Raw genomic sequence first — 18,542 nt, forward strand, 5'->3', positions numbered from 1 at the left:
ATATACAGCTTACATCACATATATACAGCTTACAGCACACATATACAGCTTACAGCACATATATACAGCTTACAGCACATATATACAGCTTACATCAAACATATACAGCTTACAGCACACATATACAGCTTACAGCGCGTATATACAGCTTACAGCACACATATACAGCTTACAGCACAGATATACAGCTTACAGCACATATATACAGCTTACAGCACGTATATACAGCTTACATCACACATATACAGCTTATAGCGCACATATACAGCTTATAGCACGGATATTAAGCTTATGATACATATATACAGCTTACAGCACATATATACAGCTTACAGCACATATATACAGCTTACAGCACATATATACAGCTTACATCACATATATACAGCTTACAGCACATATATACAGCTTACAGCACATATATACAGCTTACAGCACATATATACAGCTTACAGCACATATATACAGCTTACAGCACATATATACAGCTTACAGCACATATATACAGCTTACAGCACATATATACAGCTTACATATATGCTTACAGCTTACAGCACATATATACAGCTTACAGCACACATATACAGCTTATAGCACATATATACAGCACATATATATAGCACATATATACAGCTTACAGCACATATATACAGCTTACAGCACATATATACAGCTTACAGCACATATATATATACAGCAGCTTACAGCACATATATACAGCTTACAGCACATATATACAGCTTACAGCACATATATACAGCTTACAGCACGGATATACAGCTTACAGCACATATATACAGCTTACAGCACATATATACAGCTTACAGCACAGATATACAGCTTACAGCACATATATACAGCTTACAGCGCGTATATACAGCTTACAGCACATATATACAGCTTACAGCACATATACACATATACAGCTATACAGCTTACATCACATATACAGCTTACAGCACATACATACAGCTTACAGCACGCACACATATACAGCTTATAGGCGCACATATACAGCTTAACACATATTAATGATGATGCATATATACGGCTTACAGCACATATATAGCTTACATGAGCATTGCACATACGTGTACGACACATACAACTTCCCATCCTATCAAATCACTTTATGAAATCTTGCACCTTAGAAGGAGTTCCAAGGCTGCGTAGTAAAGGATTGTGCTGTACAACATTAAAGCTGATGATTCATTTGAATGTGTAAAGAACTTAATATTTGACTATGCTCATGAACGGCATGTTCGTATAACGTTTGTGCGACTTTTGAAGAAGAGACAGAACTATAACTACCAGGATACTTATACAGTGCAAGTTAACATTGACTTTGATGATTATGAAGCTGTTGTGTCAGGTAATCCAGAATTCTGGCCAGCGGATATTAGAAGTAAGGACTATGTTCCTAAAAGCAGGATGAGATACTCATATGATCAAGCTGACAACCAGAACTTTTAAGGTGACTATGTTTGATATGTTATTTAGACAATATATCATGATTTATATAACTTGTATTCATATCCTTATGGCTCTCTATCCTTTCTGGACATGGAATGTGAGAGGTGTTTTACATGGTTCGGACTATATAACCAAAACTTTGTCACTTCCGGTTGACGTCATTGCTCTACAGGAGCACTGGTTATCTGTAGATAACATAGACAACTTAACAGCATTTCATGACACTCCAACCTAATGGCATACAAAGCTGTTCCTCGTAATCTTTCATGTTCTACAGGGGTTCAGGTGGATTAGCCGGCTTTTAATTAATAAGCAGTGTAACTGGAAGCGGAAGCTGTCTCAACTCTCACAAGTCATGCAATAGCAGTCAAACTGTCCGTAAACATCATACAGATGTTTTATTATTGCATGTAGACTGCCCTCAACAAATGTATTACATTCTGTTTATTGTGATGCACTTAATGAGATTTTAGACATTTATGATAACCTCTGTCAGCTTGGTACTACTATTATCATGGGTGATCTCAATGCAGATATATGTAAACACCCCCTGTCTACACGGGCCAAGTATCTCAATAACATGGTACTTGATAGATACCTTTCACATGTTGTTGATGCAGTACGATCCAGAGGACCCGGATTTACATGTCGATCCAAAGATAACCTCTCTCAAAGCCTAATCGATTATTTTCTTGTTCCATCTTGGGCTCAGGGCTATGTTACAAGTTGTGAAGTGATAGACTCATGCCCTTATTCAGTATCCGATCACTTTCCTTGTCTTATGTCCCTTTCAGAACACGTCCTACACCGTGATGAGTTTAACCAAAACCCTAAAGTCCCAAAATGGAACAAAGCTAACAGGGACAACTTAGATATGTTTGAGTATGAAGTAGAAAAATATCTCCAGTTTTGTATATCACCAAGGCACACAATCTACAACTGATCATTGTCAAGTTATAGAAAACCATTGTCACATTATTACTAACGGCCTTATACAGGCCAGCTGTAAATGTATCCCACAAAGTACATTCAAGCCTTATCTAAAGCCATACTGGAAACAGGATGGTTTAGATAATGCCCACTACCGTATGAGAGTTGCTCGTAGAGGCATGGGTTAACAGTGGTAAGCCCAGAGGTGACGACTCGGATGTATTATTATCATATAAAACTGAAAAGTCAAACTTTAGACGTCTGCATCGAAAATCTGAAAGATCTAAAAAGCGTGGGATTTTGACTGAAATTGAAAACATGCAGCTGAACTTGATATCAATACCTTTTACAAAACTGTCAGAAAACACAAAGATCCACAACTGATGTTATAACCTACACTTAACTATGATAATGAAAATGAATCAACACCTGCTGGTATATGTAGATTGTGGGTAAATATTACTCGGACCTAAAGCTCAGCCACACACCTCACAGATGTTTGATGATGAATTTAAAGATGAAATATGTCAGAGAGGTTGAATCTATTGAAGTATTAGATGACTATTTAATCGATGAAGGACTGGAAAGATTTTACAGATAACGAGGTACGAGAGATTGTCAAATCTCTGCAAAACAAATCTCCAGGCCCAGATAACATTACAAATGAGCACATTATATCCACGGGGTCAGGGCCTCATTACACACCTTTGTGACCTGTTTAACAAAATAATTAAATTTCGCTATGTGCCTTTTAACTATAGACTTGGTATGGCATTCATTCCAATCTATAAAGGTAAAAGGAAAAATCCGATCCCCGAAACTATAGGGGAATTACTCTAACGTCATGCCTTGGAAAACTTTTGAGAAGCTATTACTTAAACGAATAGAAACTAAATTACTTGAAAATAATCCTTACTTCCCTGATATACTCCAGTTTGATTTAGAAAGGAACATGGCGCAGTTAAGTGAGCGTTTTGCTCTTATTGAAAGTATCAGATATTACATTGAGAGAAAACTCTACAGTATATGCTGCCTTTTTAGATAACGAAAAGCATTTGACAGAATATGGCACGATGGTCTATTTTACAAGTTACATCAACTAGGTATCCAGGGAAACATCTGGAAACTACTGCACTACAGCCATACAAATAGTTATGCTTTTGTAAGATATAAGGGTGAAAACTCTGACAGGTATCCTATTAAGCAAGGTGTTGGCCAAGGCAGGTGAGTCATGTCGTCCTGGTTCTTCCTAGTGTTTATCAATGATTTAATTTCTTCACCAAGACAGGCTAGTAATGGCCTAAGTGTATGGTGTGAATGTTCCGACTATATTGCTTGCTGACGACACAACACTTGTAAGTACTTTCACCAAAGGGACTTCAAACTGCTCTCGATACTGTACATACATATGCCAATAAATGGCGCTTAAATATACAATCCTGCAAAAAGCACAGTAATCATTTTTAATAAACGTAAACGTAAAGTTAAAACTGTAAACTACACTCTTGGTAATGAAAACATCGCACCAGCAGATTCCACTACTTACGGCGGTATACTTCTAACGTCTGATTTAACATGTAAATCTAGAATCGAAAAGTGCTGTCAGAAAGCAAGACAGAGTGTTAATTCCCTTAAATGCTTGGGGCTAAATAACACTGACCTACATCCAGCTACCAGTGTTAAGATATGGCAAAGAATGATTCTGAAAACAAGTTTTTATGGCTGTGAACTATTGTTTGATTATTAAAGGGCAGCAACTTTGGTTGCTAGAAAACACACAGCGGTAATCTCTTTGCCCGCACCGTCCAGGGACTAGATAAGAGATCTCCGTCTGAATCCACTTTTTGCAAATTTAGATTGTGGACCATGATTGGCTACATTGATAAAAGTAAACTCCAGTTCTTTGGCTCTTTATGCAACGCTAGTTGTGACAATCTCATAAAACACATATTCTGTGCTTCCATGGCTAATACACCCCGAAAATCAACTATTTGTGTGAGATCTTCAGTCTGTTTTGTGCAAATACAACCTTATAAACTACTTACATACGTACTACGCATACAGTGGTTCATTTCCCCCCAAACACCAGTGAGACGAATTACAAACAGACACGTACAAGAATATGAAGAACACATCTGGCGTAACAAAGTATCACTTAATGCAGGACTGTCTCTGTTACATGCGAGGTCATACATCACTGACATATCACATACTTTTGAACTTTAGCATTTTATACCCTGAAACAGAGCAGCCTTTGCAATTATATTTGAAACTTTCATCACGAAATATATACTTTGTGAATGTTTCTAGTACATTATCAATTGTCAACTATATACAGCTGCTTTTACAGCACAGCTGTATTGTATATACAGCTTACATCACATATATACAGATTACATTTCTGGATATACAGCTTACAGCACACATATACAGCTTACAGCGCGTATATACAGCTTACAGCACACATATACAGCTTACAGCTCGTATATGCAGCTTACATCACACATATACAGCTTACAGCGCGTATATACAGCTAACATCACACATATACAGCTTACAGCTCGTATATACAGCTTACAGCACACATATACAGCCTACAGCATAGATATACAGCTTACAGCACATATATACAGCTTACAGCACGTATATTCAGCTTACAGCACATATATACAGCTTATGTTACAGCACGTATATACTGCTTACAGCACAGAAATACAGATATATAGAATAGATATACAGCTTACAGCATGTATATACAGCTTACAGCACAGAAATACAGATATATAGCGTACAACATTTAATTTTGAACCTTTTTAGACAGATGACCTAGACCGTTAGAAATATGTAGCCTACAATAAATGATAATAAACAATAGATTGATAGTAAGTTACTCTCTATATCTGGAATATTATATTCAATTTACTGATCTGTATGTTAGTACAAAACGGCCATGCTGACTTCTGAATTAAAATTATATTTTAAAATCTAAGTTTCAGTTGATTAGAGAAGGGAGAGAACTCCCTATGTAAGGGTTTGAAAGGGTTGTTGAAGTTTATTATTAATCACGTCTGAATTTGAAATTAATTTACTGTTCATGTTATAATCTACTGAATATCTTACCTCAGATGCACGCAAATATAGAAAAGATAATTGATAAAAAATGTATGAAAGCTTTGTTCTGCAGACAGAGTGGTTGGAGTCGGCACCAGGATTGGAATCGATGGTCCCTGATTCTTCAGTGACTAATACATCTATTGAAGAGTGCTTCCAAACACCGGTCCATCAGAAGAATAGGTTTGTTTGATGTTATTTTATTTTTCTCGATTCTAGTGCATATGCTCCCAAAAAGTAGAATATCGTAAGGTATTTTATGGTAAAATTGTAAGTTGATAAATTATTGTGTAAAATTGCACAATTATATTATGATATGTGTTATTGTTAGTTTGCAATTGTATCAGTTACAACATATTTAGACAAATGTCTATTTTTCAAACAGAGCCCTTGATGAGATGCCCGTCATGTTTCACGTCTACCGTGGACCTGTAGCAGCAGAAACTATTTCTTCACACAGATTGACAGCAACCCAGACAGATGAAGTTCGGACAGACTATTCAGAGTTTGGAAATCTTTTCTGCTCAAGAAAATATCATCCAACACAGTGTATCCACTGAGACTGACACAGCAGGTGATTACTTAAAATGATGTGGACGACATTATAATGGAATCCCCTGTAACAGAAAACGAAATCCGTGATGCGATTGAACATTTGAAAAGAGGAATATCGGCAGGCGTGGATGGAATTCTCTCTGAGATGATTAAATGTTCGCTACCACTGCCTTTTCTTACCAAATGTTTTAATATACTATTCCAAACAGGTGTATTTCCGGAAGTTTGGTCGAAGTCTATCATTGTTCCTATTTTCAAGAACGGAAGCGTGAACAACCAGGATAATTACAGAGGGATCTCGCTTATCAGTGCCCTGGGGAAACTGTTTGCCAGCGTTGTTAATAAAAAAACTTACACAGTGGGCAAATATGCGAGATTTATTACCAGAAGCTCAGGCTGGATTCCGGAAAGGATACTCGACGTTAGACCACATCTTTACCTTGTTTGCAGTTGTCGAAAAGTATCTTTCATTTAACAAACGTAAGCTATATATTGCTTTTGTGGACTTTCGGAAAGCGTTTGATTCTGTGAATAGGCATTGCCTCTGGGCTTGCCTACAGAAGAATCATCTACATTGGAAGATGTATGCAATTCTCAGTTCCATGTACCAGAACGTAAAGTCGTGTGTTCGTAGCGACAAAGGCATAACTGATTTCTTCGACTGTCCACTTGGGTTACGCCAAGGATGTGTATTGAGCCCCTACTGTTCTCTCTGTTCGTTAACGAACTGTACAATGAAATAACGCTTTCTGGAAAACACGCAGTTCAACTATTTCCAGATATTTTTGAGCTCTGGTCACTTCTTTTTTACGGATGACGTAATCCTCTTATCAAGTTCCGTAACAGGTCTACAGAATCAGCTGAACACCCTAGCTAAATACTCAGATGAATGGAAGCTTAGTGTTAATCTGGACAAGACAAACATTGTCATATTAACACAATTCGCAGCACAAGAGAGATGGACATATAAAGGTGGCGCAGTCAACGTTGTAAAACAGTATAAGTATCTAGGCGTCTTGTTTACACAAACATTAAGCATGAATAAATCTGTACAACAACAAGCAACCAGAGCGAAGTAGGCATTCTGTCACCTACAATCAGTCTTATATAAACTTGATGTCATAACATCTCAAATATTCTTTAAACTATTTGACGCCCGAGTACTACCTATTTTACTCTATGGCTCCGAAATATGGGGATGTCAAAGCGTTCATTCTATAGAAAAGGTGCACCTGTTTGCATGCAAGAAATTCTTAAATGTTGGACTTTCAACTCCTAACAGTACGGAGAGTGTGGGCTCTACCCACTGTACATCGATTCTTTCACTAGATGCTTACCCTACTGGCCTAGACTGATTCAAATGTCAGTTCATCGCCTACCGAAGAAAGCATTTGACATGATTTACCACCTAAACGAAATCGGCAAAAATACTTTGGCTTCTTCAATAAAAAAACGTATAATTCACCTATGGATTCGGCTTTGTTTGGACTTCTCAAACAGTGGGCGATTGTTACTCCTATTTGAAGGACTCGTGCTATAGACATGTTTAAACAGGACTGGCATTCATGTCTAGAGGAAAGCTCAAGATACGACACATATCGCATTATTAAATCCAACTTTGTAACTGAGACTTATCTTCACAACGTCAAATCTAAATCTCTTAGTAACTGTCTCATTCGATTTCGACTAGGTCTCAGTGAACTGGAGGTCAATAAAAGGAAGACTCTATAACATCGGAAAAACAACCATTCTCTGTAAAATATGTAACAACGTCGAAGACGAATACCATTTTATGTATCTCTGCCCAATCTATGATGAACTCAGAATTAAATATTTACCTACATCTAATTTCATATCCACACATACCTTTAAGAAACTGTTACCTTGCAGAAATCCTACCACCCAATTTCACATCGCCTTATATAAACACCATGCTTCAACATTACGCCAAACTTCGTTTTGTTAACTGAATTATATTCTTGTTCAACCTATGTATATTCCTATATTGATATGTACACATAACTCTATTGTATATGGGTATGTGGCCTTTGTGCAGTAAAGCATTGATTGATTGATTGATTGACACAGTACGAATATGTGACCATGTTATACAAGTTACACTTCCATCATTAACCTTAAGGATATAAATTTAGATTCATAGATGGTGAACATTTATACAGGATTGGGGGATGGTGACGCTTTTAATTGTACGTTTGATGCATTGTCTGATGTGTATGAGAAGGAATATCCGCAATTAAAAGTTGGTAGGCCACAATCAATGACTTTTATTTGTCGATCTAGCAAATCGCTTCCACGTTTCAAAATGAACATGTTCCCAAGTCATAAACAAGTGGATAGATATACTGCATGACAATTTGTCATTTTTAGTAGTTTGGCCAAGTAGAAATATAATTGATGCAACAATGCCAAGAGGATTCAAGGAACTGTACCCCAAAACCAGAGTTGTGATTGACTGCACCGAGATCTTTACTGAGAAACCATATTCCGTAGCAAAACAGTCACAGATGTACAGCCATTACAGGAGTCACATTACTTACAAAGGTTTGATTGGTATTACTCCAAATGGTGTTATCAGTTTCGTTTCTGATCTGTGGTCTGGAGCAATAAGTGACAGAGAAATTATTATATAATCTGGCTTACTCAACTTATGTGAATATGATGATGCTTTAATGGCAGATAAAGGTTGCTTGATTTCTGATTGACAAGCCAAAGGGAATTCATATGATTATTCCTCCTTTGAAAAGTAAAAGACAGCAGTTGTCATTGGAGGAGATTCAAAAGACAAGACGAATTGCAAACTTAAGGATTCATGTAGAGAGACATACGGAAAAGGTTAAACATTTTACAAGGTATCATGCCTATTACAATATCAAATTCTGTGAACAAAATCTGGAAGATCTGTGATGCGATGACCGCCCTTTTACCACCACTATATCCACATGAATGTGAGGATGATATATTTGTTGAAAGTTATGTATAAAGACAACGCTTAACATTGGTAATCCTTATTTGTGATGACCACTTATTTTTGCAATGCATGAATTTGAAATCACAAAATAGAACAAAAATTGTCTTTAAGGCTTTATTGGAAGTAGTTTTCCAAGGATTAGTTGTAAATTACAAGCAGCTTTCAAAGTGTAACAATTTATTCATTTATGCAGTTCAGGTTTTATACATTTATAGATTCTGTCGAATGAATGTTATTCTCATCTTTTAAGAAGATAAAACAAATAACAAAAGCATGACAGTTTATTAAAATGATAATGCTACACTAAATAGTTCTGTGGTTTGTTTTTCGTTTCACTTTCAGCTTTTCGTGAAGAATTAGACATCATTCGTTTGGACTCTAAACAAATTACGTGTATGTACACTCAGCGTTGCTATTTCTCCCTGCAATTTACGAAATTTGTAGTTAAAATATTTCATATACAGTGATGACATTCTTGTTGAGCTTTCAGAAATATTTAAGTAGAGGAGAAGTCCACGGTAAACACGTCTACTGTCATGTAAAAGCTTCAATTTTTTAGCATTTCATTCCGTTTTTCCTCATCAAGCTTTATTCTTTCGATTGAAATATCCTTCAATGTCCACACAACAAAATCACACCACTTTCTATTCGTAACAGCCATCTGGCCCATGATTTGAAAGTAATAAGGATGGGATTTTTTAGCTTCAAACTTCTATTTTCATCAATTGAACAGAAGACATTTACATGCATGGCAGCTTCGGTAGGTTTGATATCTCTGTATACCGATGGACATTTAATCTCAAGGACACCAAGTGATGGATCACATATGCCACAATTAAGACAGTTTATCAAACCATCTGGAATAGCTCCCACATACGAAAACTGTGGGTTAACAACTAGTCCACATTGTGAAACTTTTATGTTGGGGTGATTTGTCATCATATTCGCCAAATAACGTTGTTTTGCTGTAGACTCGTGTGATACTCCCCATGTAGTTTGAACTGAAATAAAGTCATTCCCATATCCAAGTACATGATGAACAAGTCCGTTGAAAACACTTCCAAACCTTGAACTTGTTATTCTCCCTTTCCTAGCTTCTTCCATTTATCTTCTTTGTGTTGACCCTCGTCAATTGTTCAAATGTTGCTGCTTCTTCTCCAGACAGATTGATAGTTTGCATGTAATCAAGATGATTTGCAGCCATCTGATGAAAGATCTACATGATCTCTAAAGCAACGATCAACGTCAGGAAGTTTTGAAAGACTGGAAGCTTCAGGAAAGCATGAATATCTGTATTTGTGTTGCAGACCACCAGGGCACATAACCTATTATTAACACACAGATATTAGCATGAAACATTTACATTTTACAATTATGGTTTTCATTGAATTCAGGGAGACACCAGACATGTGCTTCACAAATTGTACCCGTGTATGAAATCGAAAACGGGTCCACTGCGTGCGAGCAAAGCTTAAACCACTAGGCTTCCCCATCGCCCCAATATTACATGTCAAAGCATGAGAGGAGTGTGACAGAACACCGACATGTCTGCTGCTGTCAACTCACATTGCCTGAAGCCTACATATCTAACCAGTCGTTAGCTGTCAGTCATCAATCCAATAGTCTTCACCTCAAAAGTGAACAAGTAAGTGGGTTGAATGATACGTCAATATGAGCCATTGTTCGACTACATCGCGTACGGGGAATACAAGAATGGGAACATGAACCGACAAGACAATGATATCACTGTCTTTTCTGGATAAGAGCGTCATATTTTGTATCAAAGATCCAAACTGTGATACCTTGTTTCTTTGTGTAATTTAGAAATGAAATATGAGTTAATAAAAAAGAGTGCTTGCCCTTCTAAGAACGCCAGTCTCTATACTCTATATTTGATTGTTGTTTAACGCCTTACTAAGCAATGTGACAGCGGCCTGTAAATAATCGAGTCTGGGCCAGACAACGAACGAACGAACGAATGAACGAACGAACTTCATGCAGTATGCTTCTACTTATTGATCCCCCCTTTTAGCAATGCATCAATATCAGCTTTAGCCTAGCATCAATATCAGCTTTAGCCTTGCCTCAATATCAGCTTTAGCCTTACACCGATATCAGCTTTAGTCATGCATCAATATCAGCTTTAGCCTAGAATCAATATCAGATTTAGCTTTGCCTCAATATCAGATTTAGCCTTGCGTCAATATCAGCTTTAGCCTAGCATCAATATCAGCTTTAGCCTTGCATCGATATCAGCTTTAGCCTTACATCGATATCAGCTTTAGTCATGCATCAATATCAGCTTTAGCCTAGAATCAATATCAGATTTAGCTTTGCCTCAATATCAGATTTAGCCTTGCGTCAATATCAGCTTTGGTCTTGCTTGCATCAATATCAGATTTATCCATGCATCGATATCAGCTTTTGTCATGCATCAATATCAGCTTTAGCCTTGCCTCAATATCAGGTTTAGCCTTGCCTCAATATCAGCTTTAGCCTTGCATCAATATAGCTATAGCCATAACAACACCACTAGTAAATCAATATCAACCTTAGGCAAATATCAGTATCATAAAGAGTTCTGTGTCAATAACAATCACTGCAATCAAGGTCCACACAACCACACGTCACTGTCAACGCTAACTGGACATCACTATCATCACTGGACGAGTTTCAACATTGAAGTTACCCATACATGAATACCAGCCAAAGCTTAACTGTTATGTTTTCTCCAGCCCTGCATCAATATCAGCATCAGGTGTGCATCGATATCAGCAGCAGTAGCAACAGCTGTTAATCAATTTCAATCCCAGCTTGTCACAAATCAATACCACCGTTATGTATGGAGCATATACAGTTTTCAGTCGTCAGTGACGGGACATCCATGCAACTCACATCACCAAGACCAATACTCAAAATATATGTCTCGGATTTTAATATTTTTCTCAGTATCACGTTAAAAAGGGGTTGCGCATTCCTTTGGCTTTAAAGTATTCAACAAGACGTTTACGCAATTCTTATGTCCCCTGTACGTGGCTTTGTGCAGAGGTGTGTCTCCTCTCTTGTTCTTCACTCGAAGATCCGCCCCAGCTTTCAGCAGAACCTCAACGTTTTCCGTAGAGCCATACTCTGCTGCTCTGTGTAGGGGTGTGTCGCCTCTATTGTCCTGAACGTTTACATCTACCCACATCCTAGAACTCCCATCACAACCATTCTCCTCTGGGAGAAACATGCTACTGGTATCAACACCTTGTTCCAACATCTGCTTAAGACACTCGTACGAGGTTCTCCCGGCTCTGTGAAGCGCTGTTGAACCCCTTCTGTTCTGGATGTTCACATCAGCACCAGCCTTCAACAATTCACCAACACAACTGCAATGGCCCCTTGAAGCCGCTTTATGGAGTGGGGTGTTACCTATCGTATTCTGTATGTTAACATCAACCATGTCTTTCATCAATGCAGCCACACTCTCTGAAACTCCCATCTCGGCTGCTGCATGGAAAGCTGTGTCGCCTGCCATGTTCCTCAAGTACCGACTAGCTCCCGCTGCTAACAGTACGTTTACATAATCTACTGACCGTCTTTTAGCAGCTCGGTGAAGGGATGTGTTTCCTACACTGTTCCGATCGTTCACATAGGCTCCGAACTTTAATAACAGTCTTAATGATTGTACTGAGCCTCTCTCGCCAGCTATGTGGAGTGGGGTGTCACCAGCATTGTTCTTGAGATTGGCATCAGCTCCAGCCTCAAGAAGCAGCTCCACACAGTCCACTGATCTCCTTCCTGCTGCCTTGTGGAGTGGAGTGTCACCGTGGCTGTTCTGAGAGTTCACATTGGCTCGAGATTCCACCAAGAGCTCAACATTATATTCCGACCCGAATTCGGCTGCTATGTGAAGAGGCGAGTCACCTTTATTTTTATACATCATAGCACAACCAGTCCAACTATTTTTACTTCTGTTCTTTTTCAGTTACCAACTTATTTTGCTGTTCTGTAAATGTCGGTTCTGTGCACACTGGATTGTTGGCTCTGTCTCTGGAATATGGAAATAAAATGTTATTGGAGTGTCGTTTTATTGTATATTCACACATATACACGTACGTCATCGGACGCTGTTATATATAACGTTACAGTTTGTACGTACGTCATGAAAGGAAGCTGCATGTAACGTTACACATTTAACCGTACTTCTTTATATCCTGTTGCATTTTACGCTACACGCGTTCAACCGTACGTCATGAAATGCAGTTGCATATCTCGTTACCGTTTAAACGTTTAAAGGTTTGTGTGACCTTGAGACACTTGTGCGTGACAATCAAGGCAAACTCTTGAAGGTACGTCAAGTGACATTCTCGCATACCTAACCCACGCGGCCACCTATCATTCGCAGATTTTTCGAGATCAAGTTATTGATTTCTTATACTTTGGCTCAATTACAACAAATGCGTATTCTCGTGGTTTGTCACCCCGGTGCGGTAAGTAGATAAGTAGGGATCACTAGCGAGGGCAGAAGCTATACACTAAACGCCAAAAGAAACGTTACCCTCCTACCTTTATGAATTACTTAAAACTATCAAGGATATGTTAGAAGGGATTAGTTGACAAGAAATCTTAACAACACAGTTTTATTCAAATCACGAAAACAAATTCTCAAATGCATTCATAGTAAGGTGGAATGCATCTTTTCAGAATAGTTAAATTGTCCTATTTTCGACCATGGCGAAATCAACCAATAACAGTGATTTAGATGTCCAAAAGAAAGGGCGAAATAAAATTCTGCTTTGAGACAAGGATAAACTATTTCAAGTCACCATTTTTGAACTATTAAAACAAGACACAACTGTTGTAGAGTGTGTAAAATTGAAAAATAATCATTCCTATGATTTCAGTTTTTAAATATTCTGCTGATTTGCATTAGTGAAAACAAGTATAACGTGTCTTTGATATTGTGAAAAAGTGTTTAGGAACATCTAAAAATTTTCTTTGTTAACATTTTGGCTTGCAAAGTAACATTTTTCCATTTTCTGTTTATACACAGCAATATGAATCGCCAAAAGTAGCAATATTCAAGCAGTATTTTCATCCATTTCACGTGTAGAATGATTCTATAGGGTATAAAGATAGCCTAGAATGCATGGTGTGATACACATGTACGAGAAATATGCCAAGATTAACAGCTGAAGAGAGAGAAAGAGCCATCGGGATGATGCAGATGGGGTCGACATACAATGCTGTTGCCAACGCCTTCAGATGCCACCGTATCACGGTTATAAGACTTATTCAGCGCTACAGACAGACCGGGGTCACCGTAGACAGACCAAGGAGTGGACGTCCACGCATCACAACGCCAGCTGAAGATAGGTACCTCCGTCATTAAGGAAGGAGGGTAACGTTTCTTTTGGCGTTTAGTGTAGTGCTGGCAACGGGAGTATTTCCTCCTGGGTGGAACTCGGTAAGGTTATGGGCTGTCACACGTCTCTAAGATATGGATGTTGATTTTCCGATTATATGGGCCTGTAGTTTCTTTATGCATGTATTGGTGTACTTAATGCTCTTTACAATGGCATACTGTGCAATATGTTTGCATATAGAAGGTCGAATATAATAATTATTTAAAGATATGCCATCATTTTGCAGGAGTAACTCCTTTAGATTGTTCCCTTACAAAAAGTGCTGATTTTACATGTAATTTGTTCGTAGTCGTGTGGAGCGTCAGTACAGGGAGAGAAAGGTCGTTGTTCGATTCCCGGTTGTGTCACACCAGAACACGACATAATTTGATACTTATTGATTCCATTCAGTAGGGCTGTAAACCCCCCTCGGCTTCGCATACTGCCTGGCGTCGGATACTGGCCAGCTCAGTATCGTGTGTGGAAATGGAGTGGGTTAGCACTATTGAACTGGACTACACACACACACGCACAGACACACGCACACGCACGTTTGTAGATATTGCTGAAAGACTAACACACACACACACACAGACGAAGCTATTCTACACACTACCATGCTTGACGTTACTACCTGTTGATGACAGACACACACACGTTGCCTCATCTACACACTACCATGCTTGACGTTACTACTACCAGTTGATGACAGACTGTGTCTGACACACACACACACACGAAGCTATTCTACACACCACCATGCTTGACGTTACTACCTTTTGAAGACAGACACACACACACAAACACACACGAAGCTATTCCACATGTTGCCTCATCTACACACCACCATACTTGACGTTACTACATGTTGATGACAGACACACACACACACACAAACACACACGAAGCTATTACACATGTCGCCTCATATACACACACCCATGCTTGACGTTACTACCTGTTGATGGCACACATACACACATACACACACGAAGCTATTCCACATGTTGCCTCATCTACACACCACCATACTTGACGTTACTACATGTTGATGACAGACACACACACACAAACACACACGAAGCTAATCCACATGTCGCCTCTTCTACACACCACTAAGCTTGACGTTACTACCTGTTGATGGCAGGCACACACACACACACACAGACACACACACGAAGCTATTCCACATGTCGCCTCATATACACACACCCATGCTTGACGTTACTACCCGTTGATGGCAGACACACACACATACAAACACACACGAAGCTATTACACATGTCGCCTCATCTACACACACCCATGCTTGACGTTACTACATGTTGATGACAGACACACACACACATACACACACGAAGCTATTCCACATGTCGCCTCATCTACACACCACCATACTTGACGTTACTACATGTTGATGACAGACACACACACACACACACACGAAGCTAATCCACATGTCGCCTCTTCTACACACCACTAAGCTTGACGTTACTACCTGTTGATGGCAGACACACACACACACACACACACGAAGCTATTCCACATGTCGCCTCATATACACACCCCCATGCTTGACGTTACTACCTGTTGATGGCACACATACACACACACACACACGAAGCTTTTCCACATTTCGCCTCATCTACACACCACCATGCTTGACGTTACCTGTTGCTGAAAGACACACACACACAGACACAGACACACACACGAAGCTTTTCTACACACCACCATGCTTGACGTTACTACCTTTTCATGACAGAGAAGCATACACACACGAAGCTATTTCACATGTCGCCTCATCTACACACCACCGTGCTTGACGTTACCTGTTGCTGAAAGAGGTCAGTCTGTTCCAAGTGAGTGACCATGGTATCACAGCGCGCTTTCGATGCATATCCAGAATTAAAACAGGTCGGCCCAATGTGGTACTGCCATCACTCGGGACTGTGGACACCCACAAAAAACGCCCCCCTTCTGTCCATGGCCCTGATCATGTGCACACACACGATAAACACAAACTCAGCAACCCTTCACACACGCTGCCTTTCCTCAACATACAAGCACAGAAACAAGTCACACATGCTTGCCCCTCCGGACATTGAAACAACCATATGTTTCTCCCACGTATATTGGAGATCTCAGTCCAGCCAAACTGCCTTGTAGATCAGCGTGCCTCACTCTCTCACACAGCATTAACACACCTACCAAACTACATAAACTAATCAACATACCTGTGAAGCTAGTGACAGTCTGTGGTGAGTTGACATCAACAGACATCAGCGAGGCGACTTGCTTCGACTACAGCATACACATGATAACAATCATACCGTGACAGTCGCCGCTGGGTCAATAGGGTTCCCATACGGTATGAATGCTGAATAGATGTTTTCTGTAACGGCCTGTCATACTCTTTACAACATGGCGCAGTATTGTGTGTAATCACCAAACCGGTTACATTCCACGCTGTCAATGGAAGCCGTATATCTGCACAATGACAAGATAGCTGAAGGCACGTATAAAAGCCTGTCTGTTGTGAGCGCACACTTGAGTAATGCAGCATGATACAACACAGGGGCTTCAGTATGTAGGGAGGTGTGGGGACATGGTGGGACATGGAGGGACATGTAGGGACAACAGGTAGAGATAGTTTAATGTTAACGTCGTATATCCAGTCTGGATATGATAAATGGCAGCAAGATCAACGATCTGGGGAGTTGATTATGTTGATAGGTGTATTCGTATGTGCACACAAATTTTATTCTCACAGTGTGGTTTGATAAAGCGTATATGTCAATAAAAAATGGACAAATACAGACTCAAGTATGTACTTGTTTAATGTTTGCAAAATATGTAACAAAAAATAATCGGTTATGAATACTGTTATCATTAATGTGTTTTGGACCTTAGGTATGAAGTTTTACAGACAACGTTTTGATTACCTCTATTATTGCTGTATCAAACCCAATTGTCTAGTGTGTACCTTCTTCTGGACGATAGTATAAAATGACATATCTGATTATATCAATCAAAACAATTACTCACTGTATAATGTTGAGTTGATCGAAGCGTTTGGGATACAGGGGTGATAATGTTAAGTCAGTCGAAAGGTTCGGGATACAGGGAAGATATTCTGTCCCGTGGCGGTGGGGTAGCCTAGTGGTTAAAGCGTTGGCTCGTCACGCCGAAGACCCGGGTTCGATTCCCCACATGGGCACAATGTGTGAAGCCCATTTCTGGTGTCCCCCGCCGTGATATAGCTGGAATATTGCTAAAAGCGGCGTAAAACTAAATTCAGTCAGTCAGTATTCTGTCCGGTACTTTGTAGAAACTGCAGAGACAGTAGATGTTTCCACACAATGTTTTCAAACGAAGGATTGGGTGGGTGAGTGGTTGAGTGAGTGGTTGAGTGGTTGAGTGAGTGAGTGAGTGAGTGGTTGAGTGGTTGAGTGAGTGAGTGAGTGAGTGTGTTTGTGAGTGATTGAGTGGGTAGGATAAGTGAGTTCGTTTAAAATCACACAGGGATTCACTGTAATTCTAGCATAAAGTTACGAGAACAGAGAACGGCAGGCTGAATTCATTGTCCCTTGTAGTCACACTCTACCTCTGTAGTCTCCATCACATACTTGTGAGACTTGTAAGAACGTTCCTCAGCTGCTAGTGATAATTTCTAAAGACACACACTATACACATTGCGCCACATTTCTGACACGGAATCGTATTACTAAACAAGGAAACATTCAGTGAACATAACCATTTATTATAATCCACAGAAAGTAATGAAGATCTTAATGACAATATATTTCTATGCAGGATTTTTTTTCAGTTCGATATTTCTTGGAAAAGTGATGAATTCTTAATGATTATGTGACAGTCAATAATTTTCAAGTCATCCGCTGAGCCGAACCGCCAAAAGAAGGCTAAGTGACAGCTGCAACCAATTGACACAATACATGAAGGATCATTTTGCCAGGACGTACGCTGTGTATAATAATGGTACCCTGTATAACAGTAGAACTGTATATAATGTAGGTAATGTGTGTATCGTATTCCCATATGTGTATCTTGTGTTCCTATTTTGTCAAACACAC

The 18,542-nt window shown here is 39.2% G+C and overlaps 1 protein-coding gene across 1 annotated transcript; it reads right to left on the reverse strand.

Annotated features, from left to right (window-relative positions):
* Window positions 1–11,319: 11,319 nt before the first annotated feature.
* LOC124258383 (serine/threonine-protein phosphatase 6 regulatory ankyrin repeat subunit A-like) lies at window positions 11,320–16,942 on the reverse strand. Its single transcript, XM_046692480.1, has 2 exons — window positions 16,686–16,942; window positions 11,320–13,093 (listed from the first exon to the last, which is right to left on the reverse strand). Exon 2 carries the CDS (start codon window positions 12,984–12,986, stop codon window positions 12,015–12,017), a length of 972 nt encoding a protein of 323 aa, XP_046548436.1. The 5' UTR covers window positions 12,987–13,093; window positions 16,686–16,942; the 3' UTR covers window positions 11,320–12,014.
* Between the last annotated feature and the right edge of the window lie 1,600 nt (window positions 16,943–18,542).

The sequence above is a fragment of the Haliotis rubra genome, unplaced genomic scaffold (genome assembly GCF_003918875.1).
Source record: "Haliotis rubra isolate DU_JTF1 unplaced genomic scaffold, ASM391887v1 Scf1172, whole genome shotgun sequence".
Taxonomy (NCBI): Eukaryota; Metazoa; Mollusca; class Gastropoda; order Lepetellida; family Haliotidae; genus Haliotis; species Haliotis rubra.

Excerpts from the sequence above, each read along its gene's own strand:
- LOC124258383 (XM_046692480.1), bottom strand. The coding sequence starts at position 12,986 with ATGATGTATAAAAATAAAGGTGACTCGCCTCTTCACATAGCAGCCGAA.